The following is a 25,174-nucleotide window of genomic DNA, read 5'->3' on the forward strand; positions in this document are numbered from 1 at the left end:
AGATTTCCTGAAATCCAAGTATATGATATCAGAATTATTTTTTGCATCCAGTTTCTTTGTAACCACATCATAATGTGGTTACAAGGTTTCTTTGTAACCACATCATAAGCAAAGGTTGATGACGTTGTAGAGCGGATATCATCTTTTAAGGGCACAAAAGGTGATATAGTTGTACACGTTGGCACTAATGATATTAAGAGTAGGAGACCGGCGGAATTACTTAACAAGTACAGGTCACTGTTGAAAAAAAGCCGTGAATTAGGGTTGAATTTGAAAGTGTCTGCAATTCTACCCAGACACGAAAGGAGGGAGTATATGATGAGAGCCCTGTCGATCAATTCGGCCCTGGAAGGATTGTGCAAATCTCAAGGGGTAGAATTTTTTTCAGCCTGGTCTGTACTTGTTAACAGGAGAGACTGCTTCTACAGGGATGGGATACACTTAAATAGAAAGGGTGCAAGAATGTTTGCTGATGCTATCGAGGCAGTGTTAGGTGGGTCGGAAAACTGCTAGATTGGGGGGATACAAGGACTAATAGATTAACAGTAGCCACTGTTAATCTATTAGTCCTTGTATCCCCCCCAATCTAGTGAAAGTGATTCTTGCACTGCTTCTATTGGAATGAGCCGCAGCCTGGAAAATAAGATGCAGGATAGTTCAGAGACTGCTGGGAATCATTGGGGTACAAATAAACACATAGGTTGTGATAGGGTAGCTAAGAAAAGGAACAGGTGCATGTATACTTGCGTGTACACCAATGCTAGGAGTTTAGTAAATAAATTTGATGAATTTGAGGTAAAAGGGGTAGAATTTTTTTCAGACTGGACTGTACTTGTTAACAGGAGAGATTGCTTCTACAGGGATGGGATACACTTAAATAGAAAGGATGCAAGAATATTTGCTGATGCTATCGAGGCAGTGTTAGGTGGGTCGGAAAACTGCTAGCTTGGGGGGAGACAAAGACCAATAGATTGACAGTAGCCACTGGCAGAGGTGAAAGAGATTCTTGCACTGCTTCTATTAGAATGAGCAGAAGCCTGAAAAACAAGATGCATGGTATTTCCGAGCCTGCTGCGAGCCATTGCGGTACAAGTAAACACATGGGTTGTGTTAGGGTAGCTAAGAATAGAAACAGGTGCAGGTATACTTGCGTGTACACCAGTGCTAGGAGTTTAGTAAATAAATTTGATGAATTTGAGGTATTGCTCAAAATATCAAAGGCATCTGCCTTTGATATTTTGATATTTTGATATTGTTGGGATATCAGAGACGTGGTGTCACACAGATATAAGAGATGCAGAACTGCAATTTGGTGAGTACAACGTCTACAGAAAGGATAGACAGGATAGGAAGTGGGGAGGGGTTATGTTATTAGTTAAGAAACATATAAAAACCAAGGAAGTGAAGCCAGTCGACATCGCCGGACAGTGCAGTGTTGAGTCAGTTTGGTGTGACATAAGCATTGGGAGATCAAAATTGAGAGTAGGAATGTGCTATAGGCCTAATGACTCTGATGACTATAATAAGGAACTGTACAGGGAAATAGAGTGGGCCAGTAAATCAGAGAGTCTTATAATGGGAGATTTTAATTTCCCAGATATTGACTGGAATTTGGGGGCTGGTTACTCACACACTAGCAGGGCTTTTGTGGATTTATTGGATGATTGTTTTCTACATCAGCATGTTCGGGAGGCAACTAGAGGGAGTAATACTCTTAATTTGATTATCAGCAGTGATTCTTCATGCATTAAGGATCTGCAGATAAATGAACCACTAGGTGGCAGTGATCACAGTGTGCTGAAGTGGGATTTACTTAAAGAGGTAACTACCATTGGAACGAGTACAGAGAAGGGCGACTGGAACGAGTACAGAGAAGGGCAACTAGATTGGTGAATGGGACAAAGGGGTTCTCTTACGAAGAAAGGCTTAAGTTTTGCAAATTACAGTGTCTGGAAACTAGGCACCAGCGGGGTGATCTGATAGAGGTGTACAAAGCCTTGAATGGTTTGAGCATGCTCAATGCTGATGGGATTCTTCCTCTAGCTCAGAAAAATCACCTGAGAGGGCATAAATTCAAATTGAGGAAAGACAGATGTGGGATAGATGTGCGGAAATTTGCCTTTAGCCAGCGGGTGGTTGGTGGGTGGAACAGACTTCCATCCCTTGTCGTGGAAGTTGATAGCCTAAATAAGTTTAAGGCTCAGCTGGACAGGTATTTCGAACGAACAGAGGGGTGAAGTGGAAGTGGTTATTTTTATTTATTTATGTTACTTTTTTTTTTTTTTTTTTTTTTTTTTTGGCTGATGCTGCATAAGCTTGCTTTCTTGCATCAAATGCCTCTACTAATGCTAATGCTAATTTTTCTAGTAGGGATAAGGAGGCAATTATTCCCTTATTCCCTAGAGTACTAGAGTAAAGGGAAGGGTTATTGCTTCCGTAAAGGCGACTACGATGGACTGAGACAGTATTTAAATTCTATACAGTGGGACCAACTGATGATGTTATCAACAGCAAATTCAAAATGGGAAGCATTCAAAGAACTTATCTTGGAAGCTACTAGGCTTTACATACCAACTAAGAAATATTGTTCAAAGTTTAGGCCAAAATGGATGTCAGATGAACTAATGAGGCATATGGCAGAGAAGAAAATGCATGGGATACTTACAAATTAACACATGACACAGAAGCCTATGATAGATACAAGTTGATATGCAACCAAGTTACAAAGGAGGTTAGGCAGGCAAAGGCAGATTACGAGAAATCTTTGGCAAGGGATGCAAAGAAAAACAGCAAAGAGTTCTTTACTTATGTAAACTCTAGAAGGAAGGGGATGAATCAGATTGGTCCACTTAATATTGATGGGTCAACTGTTGATGATCCTGCTCAGGTAGCTAACAAACTAAATGAATGTTTTGCATCGACATTCACACATGAGGAGTTATTCAGCAAGGGGAATGCCAGAGGTGTATTCAACTCTAGCAGTAAGCTACAGAATCTTGAAATAACTGGGAGTAAAGTGGTGGAGAAACTGTTGAAGATAAACACAAGAAAGGCACCCGGGGTGGATGGGTGGGATCTATCCAGTTATATTAAAGGAGGCAGCAAAGGAAGTAAGCAAACCCTTAGCCATAATTATGAGAGCTTCCTTGGACTCAGGGGAGGTACCCATGGACTGGAGATGTGACCCCAATTCACAAAGGAGGATCAAAGGCTGACACAAGTAATTATAGACCTGTGAGCTTAACTTCTGTTCCAGGAAAATTAATGGAGGCACTGGTTAAAGAAGCACTGGAGGATCATTTAGACAAGACTTCAGTTATAGCTCAGACACAGCATGGTTTTGTTAAGGGGAAGTCTTGCCTGACCAACTTGATTGGATACTATGATGCAGTCACAAAAGAACTGGATGCAGGGAATAACTTTGATATTATATACTTGGATCTTAGAAAGGCTTTTGATACTGTTGCACATGGAAGACTGCTACACAAATTGGAGCAGTGTGACATTGGAGGCAAATTGCTGCTATGGATAAAGGGGTGTTTGAGGGGGAGAAGACAGAGAGTGGTAATCAATGGACACTGCTCATCGTGGACTAATGTTATTAGTGGAGTCCCTCAGGGCTCAGTGTTGGGTCCATTATTGTTTTCTGTATTTATAAATGATATTGATGATGGTATATCAAGCTTAATGTACAAGTTTGCAGATGATACAAAGGTTGGCAGGGTTGTGAAGGACACTACTGACACTATGCTGCTGCAACAGGATCTGGAAAGGTTGAGCAGATGGGCTGAGAGGTGGCAAATGAAGTTTAACATTGACAAATGTAAAGTACTACACATGGGAAACAGCAACCCCAGAGCAACGTATCAACTCTGTGGTACTACACTGACAGTGGTAGAGAATGAAAGGGACTTGGGGGTGGTTGTGCAGGCAGATATGAAGTTCTCTGAGCAGTGCAGACGGGCTGCAAGAGTAGCTCATGGAGTATTGTCAATGATATACAGGAATTTTTCCAGCAGGGATAAGGAGGTGATTATTCCATTGTATAAGGCAATGGTCAGGCCACACCTAGAGTACTGTATACAGGTCTGGAGGCCTCATTTCAAGAAGGATGTAGAGCTGCTGGAACGAGTACAGAGAAGGGCAACAAGATTAGTGAATGGAACAAAGGGGTGCTCTTACGAAGAAAGGCTTAAGTTTTGCAAATTACAGTGTCTGGAGACTAGGCACCAGCGAGGTGATCTGATAGAGGTGTATAAAGCCTTGAATGGTTTAAGCATGCTCAATGCTGATGGGATTCTTCCTCTAGCTCAGAAAAATCACCTGAGAGGGCATAAATTCAAATTGAGGAAAGACAGATGTAGGATAGACGTGCGGAAATTTGCCTTTAGCCAGCGGGTGGTTGGTTGGTGGAACAGACTTCCATCCCTTGTGGTGGAGGTTGATAGCCTAAATAAGTTTAAGGCTCAGCTGGACAGGTATTTTGAACGAACAGAGGGGTGAAGTGGAAGTGGGTTTTTTTTTTTTTTTTTTTGGCTGATGCTGCATAAGCTTGCTTTCTTGCATCAAATGCCTCTACTAATTGCTAATGCTAATGACGTGCAAATTGTATCCCCAATTCACAAAGGGTAATCAAAGAGTGACATGAGTAATTACAGACCTGTTAGTTTAACTTCTGTTCCATGGACAATAATGCAGTCACTGGTTAAAGAAGTAATACAGGATCATATAGTCACAACTGCAGTTATAGTTCAGACACAGCAGTGACGTATCCAGGTATCATCCTAAGGGGGAGCGTGCATCCAGGTTCGGTTGCACGCTCAAGGGGGGTATGCTGATCAGGCTTTTGATTTTTTTTTTTTATTTCAGAATGCCCCTGCATTCTTTTTCTTTAATTTCAAATTTTTGGTTAAGGGGGGCATATGCCCTCTCTGTCCACCCCTGAATATGCCCCTGAGACAGTAAGGATTTGTTAAGGGGAAATCTTGTCTGACTAATTTGAATGGATACTACAATGTACTCACAAAGGGACTGGATACAAAAAATATTTTGATATCATATACTTGGATATCAGGAAAGCTTTTGATACTGTTTTACGTAACAGGCTACTATGCAAATTGGAACAATGTGGCATTAAAGACAAGTTGCTGCTATGGATAAAGGGATGGTTGAGTGGGAGAAAACAGTGATAATCAATGGGCATTGCTTGTAGTGGATATATGTTATTTGTGGAGTCCCCCGAGGGTTCGGTTTTGGGCCCATTGTTGTTTTCTCTATTTATCAGTGATATTGATGAAAGTATATCAACCTTAATATCCAAGTTTGCAGATAGTACAAAAGTTGGCAGGGTTGTTAATGACTGCATGCTACTGCAGCACAATCTAGAAAAGTTAGTCAGATGTGGTGAGAAGTGACAACTTTAGTTTAGCATTAAGAAACGCAAAGTACTGTATATGTGTAGCAGTCACCCAAGAGTAACATACCAACTATGTGGTAACGCACTCAGGGTAATGGATAATGAAAAGGACCTGGGGTAATTGTGCAGTCAGATATGAAGTTTTCTCAGCAGTGCAGACAGTCTGCAAGAGTAGCTCATGGTGTCTTGTCAGTGATATACAGGAATTTTGTTAGCAGGGATAAGGGGGTGATTGGCCCTTTGTATAAGGCAATGGTCAGGCTACATCTTGAATGCTGTATACATGTCTGGATGCCTCATTTTAGGAAAGATGTCAAGCTGCTGAAACGAGTGCAGAGAAGGGCAATGAGATTGGTGAGTGGAACAAAGGGGTGCTCTTACCAAGAAAGGCTTGAGTTCTGAAAATTGCAGCATCTGGAGACTAGACACCTGCAAGGTGATCTGATTGAATTGTATAATCGTTTGAGCAAGTTCAATGCTGATGGGATTTTTCCTGTTGCTCAGATTATGCTCTTGAGGGGCATCAATTTAAATTGATGAAGTATGGTTGAAGAATGAATGTGTGGAAATTTGCCTTTAGCCAGTCAATGGTTGATTGCTGGAACACACTTCCATTTGTCGTTGTGGAAGTTAAGGTTAGTCCTTTACCATCTGCTATCCCCTTTTGCATGTAGCAGTGATTGACTTGCCATAACCTGCTATGATTACTCATAGGGTGTTTATCCTCCCCCCTCCGGCTGCTGTTTTAAAATCAGAAAACGAGTTTCCCGATTTTAAAACAGTAGCAAGGGGAGATAAACACCCTAACTAACCATAGTGGGTTAAGATAAACACTCTAACTAACCATAGTGGGTTAGGCATATCAAGTGCTACCCACAATGGTCAGTCAGAAGGGGTACCACATTGTAAAGAATTCTAACAGAAGTTAATTTCTTAAATAAATTCAAGGAAGAATTACACAAACTTTTGGAGGGAGTGAATAAGTGAAATGGGAAGGGTTTTTTTTTTTTTTTTTTTTGGTACAAGAAAAAACATGATACAAGGAAGCAAGCCTGTATAGGCTTGCTTTCTTGTATCATATGACACTACTAATGCTAGTGATCCTTTATTCCAGTAATATTCGTATACTGCTTATACCTTTTTTTTTAAATTAATTTATATATTTTATGTTTTTACAATGTTGTATTTATTTATTTATTTTATGAAAGATGTAAGATACTCAGTTGAGAGCTGTTAGATGGATTTGAACTTATGTTCTGGGTGCCGCCTTTAGTTTTAATAAAAATAAAAAAAAAAATAATAAATATACCTTCAGACAGTTTTCTGTATTGTTGAAATGTTTTCTTGTTCTTCTAGGTTTTTTGATTTGTCTCCTATTGAGTATATCTTACCTCAACTAACTAGCCGAAACCATAACAATTTATAGTTAATGTAGGCTTGGAAAAATATTTCTCTAGATATCAGGCTCCTTTTTCATTAGTGTTTCTGACACGACTGCTGAACACAACTGTAACGAAGCCTTGACAGATTGGTTAAAGAAGAAGTGCTACTGCCAAATGCAGTAGTGCAACATACTTGGGGTGTGGGGAGGTTCTGGAACAACCGTTATGCGATAAACTTGCCATGTGATGAGGTAAAAATACTGGTGTTAGTCTTGTTTATCAGTGCTAAATTCATATATTGCTAACTTCCCAAAGCAACTGATATCAGTCAACCTCATGCAATGTTATTAAACTCTGAAAATTAAAGGCTTTTTAAATATTTTTGCTTGATTAATTTTTTTTACCTTATATTCTGGCCTACAAGTCAAGTAGACTACTAAATGTGATTTGCTTTGAAAATTCTTACTTAATCATATATTTGCTGTATGAGATGACCACCTATTTTTTCACATCCTGTAGTAATGCTCACAAAAAAAAATCTGCATTGAAAACTAGCGTACCATTTAAAGTCAGTTATTTGTGCCCATTTTTAATAGCAAACGATGACGTTTTATTTCACTGCTCAGTAAAAACTGTAAAGAGCATATGCAGTACTCATTCTTGTAGGTCACAAAGCCAAAGCAAAACCAATAGGCATAGGTGAACTATGAAATTGCTCTTATTGTTGCTATATGTATTCATGAGATGCTTTGATTAGGTAACTGAGTCATTCCTTGTTTCTTACTTTTTTTAGAACTTGAATAGTAAACCTGAATGCATAACCTCCCAACAAATATCAACTATTTTTGTGTTGAAGATGATGAACAAATTTGTGCATTTTAAAAGACATGTTCTGTGTAAAACTTAAATAATTTGGAAATATAATGGTATATTAATTTGTCTTTCTAACCCTAACCATGCAGTTTTAATTCAAGTTTAGGATATTTTATATTTGGCCTATAAGTCGTCCTTAAAATTTTAGACAATCTTTTAGTTCTTCAAAGATTGACTTATACACTGGGGTTATATGCTATAGATTTTAGTTTTAAATGATATCTTAACTATTACCAGTTAAGATACAAAGCAACACAAAACACATAATAAATGACCAGGTAACTCTGATTTAGTCATCACACATGTGAACAAAGATCCATAAGATGGACAGTATGTTGTACTGTTTTCAAAAATTAAGTCTTTGAATATTTCTTCACATTACCCTGATCCATTAAAAAAAAAAAAAAAAAAAATGAAGAAGTTTTCTGTATCTATGTCGAATAAGAAACTAATTACGAAATGTTCTCCAGATTACTTTAATATTCACCCTGTCCCAACAAAGGCAGTATGATTTTCCAGGCCATTATTCTTGGTCACATTCTTCAGCCAAAAAGCTTCATTCATAAATTAATTCTATTTACTAAGAGTCCACTGTTAGTGTCCTTTGTTAAAAATCATGCCAGTCCTTGAAAGGTACAAACAGCATTGATTGTAAAACAAAGAATGTGCAAAATTAGCTCATGAGCACATTTGTACAGGATACCCACACAGCACAATATGGCCTAAGTCACTGACACATCTAAAATCCAACAATAACATAAAACAAAGAATTGGCATACACTGTGAGGTTGAACTACAAAAATATTAGTTGCTCAGCCAGATTTAAGATATTCCTTGAGTGGCATGGTGCATAGGTAAACTGTTGTTTGAAGATAAGAAAGCACTCAAACCTACGTTGGTATGTCTTAACCACATCATGTACACATGATGCCTATTACCAGATAAGCCGGTTAAAGGCCATACATTTCAAATGTGTTCGAAATAACCAACCACCAATTTTTACTTCACTATAATTTGTTTTACTTCATTCTGTATAGTTGGTGACTATAAGAATATATAGTTTTGTTTCTTATCGAGAGAGAACCAGGCATTTGTATGTACATACGTGTGCCTTCCATTTTGTTCATATGAAAAGAAGAAAGAGTGTGAATGCTGTTTACTGTGGAAAGATAGATTACTAACTTTTTGTGTCCACCTTAGAATAGGTGCTTATTTATGAAGCAGAGCTAAAAGGTGCTACTACATTGCTGCAAAATACAACTCCCACCTCCAGTTTTATATAAGCTTATCTAATCCACTGTATTAATAGGACAACAATAGTATTTCATTTATACTGATTATTTTATTTCTTATATTTTTTCCTGTTTTTTAATTGAAATAGAAAAAATTCTGATATCTGTATTGCTTTTTAAAATGCTCATCTTGATGCAATGTTTTCAGGTTGTGAAGATTTCATAGTTGAAACTATGACTTTGGAAACTTTATTAACTGTTTTACACTGGAGTAGCCAGCCACATGGGTCTCATTGGGTATATCGTCAGGCATTGAACTTTATACGAGAAGAATTCTCTAGTGTTGCATCATCATCCATTTTATACCAGTTGGAAAGAAGCCATCTGCTTGAAGTTATTAAGTCAGATTTCCTTCAGGTAAGTGGCAGTTTAATAGTATAATGCATGAAGATAAGTAGGTTTAAATGTACATTTATATATTAGTTGTCTTCAGGCACACGGAATCAGACCCAAACTAGTTTTAAAATGTTTTCCAAGGAATAGCAAAATTATCAGTAATGCTGAGACAATTGAATTTTCATTGGATTAAGTCCCACCTTTAAAGTTCTTGCAAGTATCTGGAGGAGGATCATTTTCACCCCATTCTTTTAGGCATATAAGCATATCCCCAGGAGCTCACATCTGGTGAGTATGGGCTTGGCACACCCAGGGTCCCCAACTGGATATCACCGTTCTTCTCTTTCTTGGTGATTCTCTCTCTCTCTCTCTCTCTGAAAAAATTCAGAAATTTTTTTTTTTTTTTTTTGGCTGGTGCAGCATAAGCCTCAGGCTTCCTTGCACCATATGGCTAATAATAATAATATACATAAAAAGGCATATTGTCTTCACCATTTCCATCTGTCTGCCCACATGTGATAACTCATCTCCTAGTTACGACTTCAGTTATAGCTCGGACACAGCATGGTTTTGTTAAGGGAAAGTCTTGCCTGACCAATTTGATTGGATACTATGATGCAGTCACCAAAGAACTGGATGCAGAGAATAACTCTGATATTATATATTTGGATCTTAGAAAGGCTTTTGATACTGTTGCACATGCAAGACTGCTGCACAAATTGGAGCAGTGTGGCACTGAAGGCAAATTGCTGCTATGGATAAAGGGATGGTTGAGGGGGAGAAGACAGAGTGCTAATCAATGGACACTGCTCATCGTGGACTAATGTTATTAGTGGAGTCCCTCAGGGTTCAGTGTTGGGTCCATTATTGTTTTCTGTATTTATAAATGATATTAATGTCCAAGTTTGCAGACGATACAAAGTTGTTAAGGACGATACAAATTGGCAGGGTTGTTAAGGACACTGTTGATGCTATGCTGCTGCAACAGGATCTGGAAAGGTTGAGCAGATGGGCTGAGAGGTGGCAAATGAAGTTTAACATTGACAAATGTAAAGTACTACATATGGGAAACAGTAACCCAGAGCAACGTATTAACTCTGTGGTATTACACTGACAGTGGTAGAGAATGAAAAGGACCTGTGGGTAATTGTGCAGGCAGATATGAAGTTCTCTGAGCAGTGCAGACAGGCTGCAAGAGTAGCTCATGGTGTCTTGTCAATGATATACAGGAATTTTTCTAGCAGGGATAAGGAGGTGATTATTCCCTTGTATAAGGCAATGGTCAGGCCACACCTTGAGTACTGTATACAGGTCTGGAGGCCTCGTCTCAAGAAGGATGTAGAGTTGCTGGAACGAGTACAGAGAAGGGCAACAAGATTAGTGAATGGAAGAAAGGGTTGCTCTTACGAAGAAATGCTTAAGTTTTGCAAATTACAGTGGCTGGAGACTAGGCACTGGTGAAGTGATCTGATAGTGGTGTATAAAGCCTTGAATGGTTTGAGTATGGGGGCTCACATCTGGTGAGTATGTGCTTGGCACACCCAGGGTCCTGAGCTGGATATCATCATTCTTCTCTTTCTTGGTGATTCCCTTCTTTTTTTGACTCTCTCTCTCTCTCAGGGTAATTCGGGAACTTTTTTTTTTTTTTTCCTGGTGCAGCATAAGCCTCAGGCTTCCTTGCACCATATGGCTATTAATAATAATAATAATGCTGATGGGATTCTTCCTCTTGCTCAGAATAGTCACCTGAGAGGGCATAAATTCAGATTGAGGAAAGACAGATGTAGGATAGATGTGTGGAAATTTGCCTTTAGCCAGCGGGTAGTTGGTTGGTGGAACAGACTTCCATCCCTTGTTGTGGAAGTTGATAGCCTAAATAAATTTAAGGCTCAGCTGGACAGGTATTTCGAACGAACGGATGGGTGAAATGGAAGTGGTTTTTTTGTTTTTTTTTTTGCTGATGCTCCATAAGCTTGCTTTCTTGCATCATATGCCTCTACTAATGCTAAATGCTAATGCTAGTTCATAGATGTATTTTCATACAATTCCATATTTGACTTTTTTAGAAAGGACCAAATATGAAATTTTTGCTGACCCGTTCCAAATATCATTAAATTCAGACCAATAGAAACATGGCAGTTATTATTTCTTTGTGGGTCCATCTGCCTGGATGAATTTTCATAAAATTTTATATTTTGCTCATTTAGAACAATTTGTGGGCCTTTCCAATTTTTATTAAAAATTGGACTGAAATAAATTTGGCAATTTATTTTTTTCATATGTATCACATAAGCTTCCTTGTACTGTATATATTGTAACTGATGCAGTGCATATTACACTGAGTTGGCTTTGCATTAGAAACACTTCCTTGTTTAGGAACAGACTAGCATGTTACACTGTTTGCAACACTTGTGAAGGCTCAGTTTTAGGAATGGCAGATATAAGATTGTAGGTTGCACACAGGGCGATCAGTTCTTGAGTGTTGTGAGGAAGAATGGGTTGGCATTGATATTTTTCCAACTCTGAATGTGGAATGATTGTGAGGGCACGATGTGCAGATGCCGGTATATTGACAACAGCAACATGGTTAAGTGTTCCCATTCTGTGATATCTGGGGCCTACCATGATTGGCTCAACAGTAGTTGAACAACCAGCCAAAGGTTACATTTGGGACAGCCACATGTGGTCGTTGCTTGTGGTGAGTGTTGTGCATCTTGTCTTGTAACACAGCAGTGACACGGTTCAGTGGCCCAGCTAACCACCATATATAATGTAGGAATAGCAAGACCAATATTCACATGGACTATGTGCCAGGCATAGTGTCTAGTGGCACTGGCAGTCTCTCCAACTCCAGGTTTATTTCTCTGTGAAGAATACAAGACACTGTACTAGGTCAGAATGTGTTACTGTGTGGTTTGTGAAGTATTACTGTGTGGTTATCTTGGAGTGCTGTTCATCTGTCCTCTTAGCTGGGGGCCAGTGGAGAACTACCAACTCCCCATTACCATCCATCACCATTGGGGGGTTGCAGGCCAGGACATAGGGAGAATTAAAACTCTGGCTAGGCAACCACCCCAGAGTTGTCTGAGCTTTCTGGGGGTGCCCAAGAAAAATTAAAAATATAAAATTGAAGAGGGAGTGAAGGAATAGTAGAGGGGGGGATATCAAAGCAGGTAAAAGAAAGGAGGATAGGGAAGGAAGGAATCCTCCAGATGAATATAGAGTGGGAGGGAATAGAGGGAGGAAAGCAAGAAAGAATACAGGGCAAGGGCATCCTATATAGTGAGGATCATTTTAGCATCCCACATCTGTATCCAGATGTCAGTTGCACCTGTCCCATGCAGGGGTATACAGGTGATGGAACCCTAATGGATATCCCACATCCTCGGCAGAGAGTGCCAGCAAATCCCATGGGATTTCCTGTGACTGTAGGGAGGCTCCTAGCAATAACCTTAAGGTGGAGAGGAAGGCACCTGCCAGGACCTGAAGTATAGGTGTGCTGACAGTGCAGCAGGCATATGTGGCAGCCAGGAGAATGTGCCTTTGGATTGAACTCAGTTTGTGTTTTTTCCAGCAATGACAGCTCGATTGTACCAGACTCTGGCACCATAACACACTGCTGGGAGAAAGCCATTCTCTGTAAATGAGTGGGAGGAACATTTTGCTTGAGTCCCCAGTCTCATTTTGATATTCTAATAATCATTTCTGTGAATTTCTTGATTTTTGTCAGCAAGATGGACTAAATGAGGGTAAAATGTAAGCTTCACACCAATGGTGATTCTAAGATATTTAATTTTTGAGATGTGTTTGGTAGGTATATTGTTAAGCTTGATAGTTGGCATTCTTCAGGGACTAAGTATTCCCTTGATGATGTGGCCTGCATTTTTTCTAAAGAGATATGCTGCATGTTAGAACAGGCTTGAATATGATTGAGAGTTGTTCACTCTGTCTTCAAATGTTGCACGGGTGTTATCATTGACTAGAAGAACAAGATCGTCTGCAAAAGCTATAAGCTTTGTGTTGGCTGTCGGTGTTGGGGAACTTGTTCAACACCCCTGGGACAGCCTCTAGAAACCTGGCAAGAAGATTTTTTGTGCTCTGTATGGACCATGAAAATCTTGCCGTTTAAGATAATATTTGAAACTGCAGTAGAGATTCATGAGAATACCTGTGAGCCCGAGATGACTCATGATGGTTGGCCATCACAAGACGTCGAAGGCTCCAGCAAAGTCTATGAAGATGAACAAGAGATACTTTTGTTCAGTGATTGCTGGGGCAGTGATAAGAACATGAAGAGCATCCTCAGTGCAGCTTTTTTTAAAGCCATGCTGATTGTCAGCTTGTAAATTGGCAAAGAGTTCTGGAAAGATATTTGAGCATATGCTCTAATGCCACCATTAGAGCATATGCTCAAATATCTTTCCAAGTACAGGTAGTAAGGAGTGCAAATGGGATGATTAGAGTTTGGCTGTGTTGGAGGCTTGTCCAGTTTCTTAAGGATGATTTGTAGAGCGGTTTCTTTCCACAGTTGGGAAAGATGGATTTTTACAGGATTTGTTATACAGCATAAGGAATGTTCCAGGAAGATACTGTGAAACTTCTTTATAATTTCAACTTCAAGAAGATCATGGCCAGGTGCTTTGTTGTTTTTAGTGTTCTTGAGAGCAGTAGTGATTTTTTTTTTCAGTCAGGAAGGGTACTTCAGTGTTGTTGCTATAGTTGTGGTTTTCATTGAGAATTTGTTGCTGGAATTCAATAAGAGGATGGTCATTGTTAGAAAACAAAGTGGAAAAAATATTGCCAATAGAGTTGTTCTACGAGCAATTAAGTGATGCTGTTGGTGTGATAGTGGAGCTGATTACTTTGTCCCTTGTCAGCTTTCTGGTGACAATTCCCCGTAGGTCTGAGTTTTCAGTTATACCAACAAGATTTTGCCATGATGCTCTCTTTTTGTTCCTAATGTCGGCGGTATAAACTTTCCATTGGGAAAGTATAAACGTTCCTGTATAACTTTCCCAACTCCTTAAGGTATTTAATTCATTACACTACCAAGGTACTGAGTTGTGGTATGGCTTTTTCTTGGGAATGTTCATGTTGCAAGCAGCAAGTATAACAGTGGTGATTCTTGCTGCATGCTCTTATGGGGAGCGCGAAGAGAAAGCAGTGATAGGATAGTCATTCAGTGATGTTTGTAGTGACATCTTGAACAAGTCCCAGTCTACACGCCTAATAGCATACCTGGTAATGTTGTTGGTGACAGGAGGAGCTGGATTCATCAGATGAACAAGAGAAAAGATTGCCTTATGGTCTGAGGTGGTCCAGACCTCATTAACCCTCCAGAAGGCAAACTTCTATGCTATAGAGTGGCTGGCCAAGGTGATGTCAGTGACAGTTTCATGCTGGGTGTTGAGAAGGTGGGAAGTTGATCAGGTCTGTTAAGGATGTCATATGTTTAGGAGGCAATATAATATGCCAGGAGATCACCATTAATGGTTCCTGGATGAGCAGTGTTGTTGCTATGCCAACTTGGGGAATGGCAGTTGGCATCCACAGATATAAGAACTTTTTGATTAATTAAGGTGTTACAGACTATCTGTAGATATTAAATGGCTGACATGATTTCATCTTCCGGGCGGGGATAGATGGAAACAAGGTAAAGGGAGCCCAGTTCCCAAGTGATATATGCACATACTGCCTGAAGAGTGCACAGGGAGTTTATTTTTGCCACCATCGTATGTTGATTCCTTGCAGCTGTAGCAGCTTTTGGAGTCACTCTGGCAGATTCCATGATTTTATATGAGATGGGGGAGCCGTGTGTGTGTGTGTGTGTGTGTGTGTGTGTGTGTGTGTGTGTGTGTGTGTGTGTGTGTGTGTGTGTGTGTGTGTGTGTGTGTGTGTGTGTGTGTGTGGGGTTATCTGGGTAGGCAGATATCAATGTTTTCTTCATCTGTTCTTTTTAAACTGGTGGACCACCAGACACTCTAACTGGGTGTTAGCTGTACAAATCTGATTTGCTGTTAAGAGGAGCAATTAGGGTGCACTGCTGAAGACAGTCTTCTGTTTGTAGAGATGTATACTTGCGTGTACACCAATGCTAGGAGTTTAGTAAATAAATTTGATGAATTTGAGGTATTGCTCAAAACATCAAAGGCAGATATTGTTGGGATATCAGAGACGTGGTGTCACACAGATATAAGGGATGCAGAACTGGAATTTGGGGAGTACAACATCTACAGAAAGGATAGACAGGATAGGAAGGGGGGAGGGGTTATGCTATTAGTTAAGAAACACATAAAAACCAAGGAAGTGAAGCCAGTCGACATCGCTGGACAGTGCAGTGTTGAGTCAGTTTGGTGTGACATAAGCATTGGGAGATCAAAATTGAGAGTAGGAGTGTGCTATAGGCCTAATGACTCTGATGAGTATAATAAGAAACTGTACAGGGAAATAGAGTGGGCCAGTAAATCAGAAAGTCTTATAATGGGGGATTTTAATTTCCCAGTTATTGACTGGAATTTGTGGGTTGGTCACTCACACACTAGAAAGCCTTTTGTGGATTTATTGGATGATTGTTTTCTACATCAGCATGTTCGGGAGGCAACTAGAGGGAGTAATACTCTTGATTTGATTATCAGCAGTGATTCTTCATGCATTAAGGATCTGCAGATAAATGAACCACTAGGTGGCAGTGATCACAGTGTGCTGAAGTGGGATTTACTCAAAGAGGTAACTACCATTAGGGGTAAAGGGAAGGGTTATTGCTTCCGTAAAGGCGACTACGATGGACTGAGACAGTATTTAAATTCTATACAGTGGGACGAACTGATGATGTTACCAACAGCAAATTCAAAATGGGAAGCATTCAAAGAACTTATCTTGGAAGCTACTAGGCTTTACATACCAACTAAGAAGTATTGTTCAAGGTTTAGGCCAAAATGGATGTCAGATGAACTAATGAGGCATATGGCAGAGAAGAAAAATGCATGGGATACTTACAAATTAACACATGACACAGAAGCCTATGATAGATACAAGTTGATATGCAACCAAGTTACAAAGGAGGTTAGGCAGGCGAAGGCAGATTATGAGAAATCCTTGGCAAGGGATGCAAAGAAAAACAGCAAAGAGTTCTTTACTTATGTAAACTCTAGAAGGAAGGGGATGAATCAGATTGGTCCACTTGATATCGATGGGTCAACTGTTGATGATCCTGCTCAGGTAGCTAACAAACTAAATGAATATTTTGCATTGACATTCACACATGAGGAGTTATTCAGCGAGGGGAATGCCAGAGGTGTATTCAACTCTAGCAGTAAGCTACAGAATCTTGAAATAACTGGGAGTAAAGTGGAGGAGAAACTGTTGAAGATAAACACAAGAAAGGCACCCGGGGTGGATGGAATCTATCCAGTTATATTAAAGGAGGCAGCAAAGGAAGTAAGCAAACCCTTAGCCATAATTATGAGAGCTTCCTTGGACTCAGGGGAGGTACCCATAGACTGGAAATGTGCAAATGTTACCCCAATTCACAAAGGAGGATCAAAGGCTGACACAAGTAATTATATAGACCTGTGAGCTTAACTTCTGTTCCAGGAAAATTAATGGAGGCACTGGTTAAAGAAGCACTGCAGGATCATTTAGACAAGACTTCAGTTATAGCTCGGACACAGCATGGTTTTGTTAAGGGGAAGTCTTGCTTGACCAATTTGATTGGATGCTATGATGCAGTCACAAAAGAACTGGATGCAGGGAATAGCTTTGATATTATATACTTGGATCTTAGAAAGGCTTTTGATACTGTTGCACATGGAAGACTGCTACCCAAATTGGAGCAGTGTGACATTGGAGGCAAATTGCTGCTATGGATAAAGGGGTGGTTGAGGGGGAGAAGACAGAGTGGTAATCAATGGACACTGCTCATCGTGCACTAATGTTATTAGTGGAGTCCCTCAGGGCTCAGTGTTGGGTCCATTATTGTTTTCTGTATTTATAAATGATATTGATGATGCAAGCTTAATGTCCAAGTTTGCAGACGATACAAAGGTTGGCAGGGTTGTCAAGGACACTACTGACACTATGCTGCTGCAACAGGATCTGGAAAGGTTGAGCAGATGGGCTGAGAGGTGGCAAATGAAGTTTGACATTGACAAATGTAAAGTACTACACACATGGGAAACAGCAACCCCAGAGCAATGTATCAACTCTGTGGTACTACACTGACAGTGGTAGAGAATGAAAGGGACTTGGGGTGGTTGTGCAGGCAGATATGAAGTTCTCTGAGCAGTGCAGACGGGCTGCAAGAGTAGCTCATGGAGTGTTGTCAATGATATACAGGAATTTTTCCAGCAGGGATAAGGAGGTGATTATTCCCTTGTATAAGGCAATGGTCAGGCCACACCTAGAGTACTGTATACAGGTCTGGAGGCCTCATTTCAAGAAGGATGTAGAGCTGCTGGAACGAGTACAGAGAAGGGCAACAAGATTAGTGAATGGAACAAAGGGGTGCTCTTACGAAGAAATGCTTAAGTTTTGCAAATTACAGTGTCTGGAGACTAGGCACCAGCGAGGTGATCTGATAGAGGTGTATAAAGCCTTGAATGGTTTGAGCATGCTCAATGCTGATGGGATTCTTCCTCTAGCTCAGAATAATCACCTGAGAGGGCATAAATTCAAATTGAGGAAAGACAGATGTAGGATAGACGTGCGGAAATTTGCCTTTAGCCAACGGGTGGTTGGTTGGTGGAACAGACTTCCATCCCTTGTAGTGGAGGTTGATAGCCTAAATAAGTTTAAGGCTCAGCTGGACAGGTATTTTGAATGAACAGAGGGGTGAAGTGGAAGTGGGTTTTTTTTTTTTTTTTTTTGCTGATGCTGCATAAGCTTGCTTTCTTGCATCAAATGCCTCTACTAATGGTAATGTTTGCCTGTACTAATGCCTACGATTTTCGCTGCCAACCCCATTGATGAAGTAGTTAAAAGTCCTTGGACCCATGGCTTTAGGTACTATCATTTATTTTTTTTTTTATGTTAAACATTAATTTCATTTTATTTAAGGAATCTGTTTTTATCTTGCATGTGTTCTCAGATTTTTCCATGGTAATTACACTTTACAATTCAGCACCTCCACCTAATACACTGATAATAATATACAGAATGTCTCAAAAATATTGGTACAAAGGTTTAGGGGAGGTGGGTAACATCTAAAGGAATGTGAATCGCATAGGAACCCATAACTGGAAACGTCACGGGAAAGTAGTAGCAGAGGCACAAGAAGCAGAAATGACACAAGACAGTAATTAGTGGCAAACATTTATTTGACATAATATTAACAATGAAGTACGAGATGGATGCATTTCATGATGTTACAACAGATGCTCGAAGATTCTACCATGAGACGCAATGCATGCGTGACACCGTCGCAGCATGGATTGGCGGACATGGTCGAACACACCTGGAGTTTCTTTGACAGTAGCAGCAGTGCAGACGAGTCTCGCCACAAGATCCATTTTCGTCTCCACAGGCGATTCATACACGATAGATTTGAGGGCCCCCCCCCCACAGAAAGAAATCAAGGTTCGATAAATCAGGTGAGCACGGGGGCCAGGCAACGGGTCCACCACGGCCATTCCATCGACGCCCAAAACGCCTGTTCAAATGGTCACGAACACACCTTCCATAATGGGCAGGTGCCCCGTCATGTTGAAACCAAATGTTGCGTCTCACATTTGCTGGAACATCGTCAAGTAACCCTGGTAGAACTTGTTCAAGAAAGATCTGATATTTAGCGGAGTTCATGTGGGATGGTAACAGGTATGGGCCGACTAAGCAGTCACTGACCATACCTGCCCACACATTTATTGTGAAGCGATGTTGTTGTGCCACATGGGGGCACACACTGTGTGGGCCCTCTGCTAATCCATACACTAGATGCATGTCTGCCAGGTCACAGTTCGTATATCGATGCATGCCCTTCGTGCAGCAACTACTGCTCGAATGAGTAAACCAGAAATTTTCCCTCTCGCGAACTGATGAATAGCACCATGTACTGACTTACGGTGACGTTTCCGGTTATGGGTTCCTATGTGATTCACATTCCTTTAGATGTTACCTACCTCCCCTAAACGTTTGTACCAATATTTTTGAGACACCCTGTATCTGTCTATACAGGTAACCCTCATATAACGCTATTATTAGGTTCCTGTAAGATGTCGTGTTGGGTAAAACCATGTTACGTTCCAAAAGCTAACAAAATGTTAACAAAACTAACAAGAATACACCATTCTACATTTTGTGTATCTTCTGCTCTCTTTAAAAAAAAAATCAGTAATCTGGGTTTGTTTGCTTTTGCTTGATAAACCTTTGTAAATTTCATCATATGGAACTAAGCATTTTTGAAGCTTTCCTTTGAACTTTGGCCTCCTTTCATTCAAGAATCTGCATTCAAAAAATAAGATTCTAATTGCTTGGCTAATTTTATGCCTTCCCCTATACTTTTTAGATAAAATTTGGAAGTTTAAAATTTTCTTCTACGATATCATCATCTGAATTGATTTGATTTTACCTCCGATACCATTTGCACCAAATCTGCTATGCTAGCTTCTTTTTCTACCAGTAATACTTGGACTTCTTCAGTAAATCATATCTTTTTTTATTTTTGTAGGAGCATTGGCGCTGAGGCCATGTGTGTATATTGTCTATAAATTACGTGTGTCCTGAGGTCGATTTTCTGTTTTGCTGGATGAAAAACTGGGTTTCCTAGAGCAAAAACCATGCTACCCTCACCTGACTAACTCTGCCATGTTGTGAAAAAGCCTATAAAAAATTCCTCCCTTCATCGACGGGATTCGAACTTTGATCTTTTAGCTGGTGTGGGGAGGAGGCGGATTCTATCAACTGTGCTACCCACGAGGACTTCAGTAGTCATATCAGCAAAACCTTCCCCTCCTACCAACATAGCAAGTTCTACTATCACACCGATTCCATTTTCTGCCAGCTTGACCATATTTCCTGAATGAACTGACTCTAGCCATACATTTTTCCACACGCATTTAACATTGATGGTTTTACTTCTTTCAGTGATAAAGCTATGATTCTGATACAGTCCACAATTGAGAAATGTTTCCATGCGTCCATTACTTCAATAGATATGGAATCAATTTTTTCCAAAATTCATTGTAACGATTTTCTGATCTAATGACTTTTAAAGGTGGATATAATGCCTTGATCTAACGGCTGAATGTAAGAATTTGTATTAACCCATTACAGCTGTGGCGGTAGGAACATAACTTCAATGTTTGGATGACTTAAATCTTTTGGATGGCCTGGTTTGCGGGCGCCTCCGTAGCCAGGTGGGAAGGAGCAGCAGTGCGTAGCACATGCTTCTTGATTAGACCGGGGTTCGAGCCCGTCACCACCAAATACGGAGTATGCGGAAAGGTCAAGGAATGACCACCGCATATCCCGGAGCAATATGGCCTTAGTTGCTAATGCTCCTAAAAACCAAATAACAAACAAACATGGCCTGGTTTGCTATCCAATAGTAATAAAACTTTGAAATATAGATTTTTCCACAAGTTCAACAAGTACAAGTTCAATAGCACAGAACGTAACTCGAGAATTTCCCAACAAAATTAAATACAGGGATTTCTCAATTTTTTTTTTGACTAGCGAGTCAACAGAGGGGATTCAAAAAGAGTGGTAAAGTTGAAAAATTACATTGAATATAATAGCAAGATTTTCTCTGCACAAATGCTCAAAAATACCCTGTTGTGGAAGATTTACTGAAATTAGCATTAGTAGAGGCATATGATGCAAGAAAGCAAGCTTATGCAGCATCAGCCAAAAAAAAAAAAAAAAAAAAACCACTCCCATTTAACTCTCCGTTCATTTGAAATACCTGTCCAGCTGAGCCTTAAATTTATTTAGGCTATCAACTTCCACAACAAGGGATGGAATCTGTTCCAGCAACCAACCACCCGCTGGCTAAAGGCAAATTTCTGCACATCTATCCTACAGCTGTCTTTCCTCAATCTGAATTTATGCCCTCTCAGGTGATTATTCTGAGCAAGAGGAAGAGCCCCATCAGCATTGAGCATGCTCAAACCATTCAAGGCTTTATACACCTCTATCAGATCACCTCGCCGGTGCCTAGTCTCCAGACACTGTAATTTACAAAATTTAAGCCTTTCTTCATAAGAGCAACCCTTTGTTCCATTCACTAATCTCGTTGCCCTTCTCTGTACTCGTTCCAGCAACTCTACATCCTTCTTGAACTGAGGCCTCCAGACATGTATACAGTACTCAAGGTGTGGCCTGACCATTGCCTTATACAAGGGAATAATCACCTCCTTATCCCTGCTAGAAAAATTCCTGTATATCATTGACAAGACACCATGAGCTACTCTTGCAGCCCGTCTGCACTGCTCAGAAAACTTCATATCTGCCTGCACAATTACCCCCGGGTCCTTTTCATTCTCTACTACTGTCAGTGTAGTACCACAGAGTTGAAGGCGCCTCCGTAGCCAGGTGGAAAGGAGCAGCAGTGCGTAGCACACGCTTTTAATGGCCTTAGATGCTAATGCTTCTAAAAACCAAACAAACAAACCACAGAGTTGATAAGTTACTCTGGGGTTACTGTTTCCCATATGTAGTACTTTACATTTGTCAATGTTAAACTTCATTTGCCACCTCTCAGCCCATCAGCTCAACCTTTCCAGATCCTGTTGCAGCAGCATACTGTCAGTAGTGTCCTTAACAACCCTGCCAACCTTTGTATTGTCTGCAAACTTGGACATTAAGCTTTATATATCATTTATAAATACAGAAAACAATAATGGACCCAACACTGAATCCTGAGGACTCCACTAATAACATTAGTCCACGATGAGCAGTGTCCATCGATTACCACTCTTGTCTTCTCCAACTCAACCATCCGTTTATACATAGCAGCAATTTGCCTCCAGTGCCACACTGCTCCAATTTGTGCAGCAGTCTTTCATGTGTAACAGTATCAAAAGCCTTTCTAAGATCCAAATATATAATATCAAAGTTATTCCCTGCATGCAGTTCTTTTGTGACTGCATCATAGTATCCAATCAAATTGGTCAATCAAGACTCCCTTAACAAAACCATGCTGTGTCCGAGCTAAATCGAAGACTTGTCTAGATGATCCTGCAGTGCTTCTTTAACCAGTGTCTCCATTAATTTTCCTGGAACAGAAGTTAAACTCAGAGGTCTATAATTACTTGTGTTAGCCTTTGATCCTCCTTTGTGAATTGGGGTCACATTTGCACATCTCCAGTCTATGGGTACCTCCCCAGAGTCCAAAGAAGCTCTTAATTATGGCTAAGGGTTTGCTTACTTCCTTTGCTGCCTCCTTTAAATAACTCGATAGATCCCATCCAATCCTCAACAATTTCTCCTCCACTTTCCTCTCAGTTATTACAAAATCATCTAGTTCACTGCCAGAGTTTACTTCAACTCTGGCATTCGCCACTCCTGAATAACTCCTCATGTGTGAATGTAGATGCAAAATACTCGTTTAGTTTGTTAGCCACCTGAGCATGGTCAGTATCCAGTGGACCAATCTGATTCATCCCTTTCCTTCTAGAGTTTACATAGGTAAAGAACTCTTTTCTGTTTTTCTTTGCATCCTTTGCCAAGGATTTCTTATAATCTGCCTTTGCCTGCCTAACCTCCTTTGTAACTTGGTTACAGATCAACTTGTATCTATCGTAGGCTTCCATGTCACCTATTAATTTATATGTATCCCATGCATTTTTCTTCTCTGCCATATGTCTCATTAGTTCATCTGACATCCATTTAGGCCTAAACCTTGAACAATATTTCTTAGTTGGTATGTAAAGCCTAGTAGCTTCCAAGATAAGTTCTTTGAATGCTTCCCATCTTGAATTTGCTGTTGGTAACATCATCAGTTGGTCCCACTGTATAGAATTTAAATACTGTCTCAGACCATCGTAGTCTCCTTTACGAAAGCAAATACCCTTCCCTTTACCCCTGATGGTAGTTACCTCTTTGAGTAAATCCCACTTCAGCACACTGTGATCACTGCCACCTAGTGGTTCCTTTATCTGCAGATTCTTAATGCATGAAGAATCACTACTGATAATCAGATTGGATCACCAGTGTATTACTCCCTCTAGTTGCCTCCCGAACATGCTGATGTTGAAAACAATCATCCAATAAATCCACAAAAGCTTGCACGTGTGTGAGTGACCAACCCACAAATTCCAGTCAATTTCTGGGAAATTAAAATCCCCCATTATTAAGAGTCTGATTTACTGGCCCACTCTATTTCCCTGTACAGTTTCTTTTTATACTCATCACAGTCATTAGGCCTATAGCACACTCCTACTCTCAATTTTGATTTCCCAATGCTTATGTCACACCAAACTGACTGGACACTGCACTGTCCAGCAATGTCAACTGGCTTCACTTCCTTGGATTTTTATGTATTTGTTAACTAATAGCATTTAGAATTATTCGACAAAAGAAGCAAATTTAATTTTAATATTATTTATTTAACGAATTGGAATTCTAACATTTCTATTAAGGTTCATAAAAACATAATCTATACACAAATTATCCGTCTTGCAAATATTAGCAGCAATCAATCACTTTTCGTTGGTGCTTTAAGTGATCTGTATACCAAACTTTGCATTAATGACATTCCAATTAATTTCATAAATTGTATTATAAAAAATCTCTCTGATTTTATTAAACAAAAATTCAGATTCACCATGTTCCACTTTGATTAGTGTTAATTTGATACTTGTACAGTTGTATTTTTGAATTGTGGTATTTCCACTACTTGGAAAGTAATTACACCTTATGACTTCTATTGGAACGATGTTCTTGTTAATTTACTCTCTAAGTTATTCTTTTAATTTTTTAATTTGTTCTATTTTATTTATTAATATTACCAGTAATTACTTATAATCAATACTACTTTCTCTATTTTACTTTGACTACAGAGGGCTTCTATTGATTGTTCTTCTCTTCTGAGCAACTCCACTGTCTTTGTCATAGTTCTCCCTCTGTTTACATTCCATTCTTTTTAATCATGTTCGCATAATTGTATCTCCATTTCTTAATTTTATTATATTCTACCCAATTTGATGCTGCTAAATACTATAGGTATTTAATTTTTCTTCCTTTTCATTAGTCTTTCTCCTGCTATTTTATATCATATATTTTATACATCTAACACACAAGATAGCGGTATTAATTTCCACTTCTACTAACACTCTCACAGCCAAGGCCCTCTCTATGAGGTTGGGTACTTACACACCTAGCTTGCCTAGTATCCTTTAAACTCTTTTCCTTCTCTTTACATCTTTCTACTTTCTGCTCTTCTTTCTTCTGTACTTAATACGTAGTCTTATAGTTCTAATTACGCTGGTTATTTTTATTTTAATTTATATTTGGAAAATTAAATGCACTAGGCATAATCCTTATGGGTTTTGATAATTAACTATATAATATCGGTGTCAATACACCATAGTTAACCCATATATTTTTATTTTTTTTTTATTTTCCAAATACATTACCACCACACCCTTCTGGCATCTCTCATAATGTGGATATAACTTCGCAACTGAGATGGCTTGTTGTATTACCTACCCACCCTCTGATGACGAAGCCAAAAAGCTTCGAAACGATCGTTGTGAAGGCAACCACATTATGAGATACAATTAAAACGATGGCTTCTACGCTACAATCGTAGCTCAAATATATGGGTTAACTATGGTGTATTTACACCGATATTATATACAGTATTTATTTTATATAAACAGTTTTTGTAGATATACGTAATACTTTATAAAACCGTTATTTTGTTCGAATATTGCAGGCAT

The 25,174-nt window shown here is 39.6% G+C and overlaps 1 protein-coding gene across 1 annotated transcript in view; it reads left to right on the forward strand.

Moving 5' to 3' along the window:
* The window catches only part of LOC150089854 (BTB/POZ domain-containing protein 7), a 360,234-nt gene that overhangs the window by 59,672 nt on the left and 275,388 nt on the right, over positions 1-25,174 (forward strand). Inside the window, exon 3 of the mRNA XM_090390112.1 lies at positions 9,112-9,320. Within this exon, the coding sequence (XP_090246238.1) occupies positions 9,112-9,320 (209 nt within the window). The remainder of the gene's footprint in view (positions 1-9,111; positions 9,321-25,174) is intronic.

The sequence above is a fragment of the Mastigoproctus giganteus genome, chromosome 2, assembly GCF_048544385.1.
Source record: "Mastigoproctus giganteus isolate SK-2022 chromosome 2, ASM4854438v1, whole genome shotgun sequence".
Classification (NCBI taxonomy): domain Eukaryota; kingdom Metazoa; phylum Arthropoda; class Arachnida; order Uropygi; family Thelyphonidae; genus Mastigoproctus; species Mastigoproctus giganteus.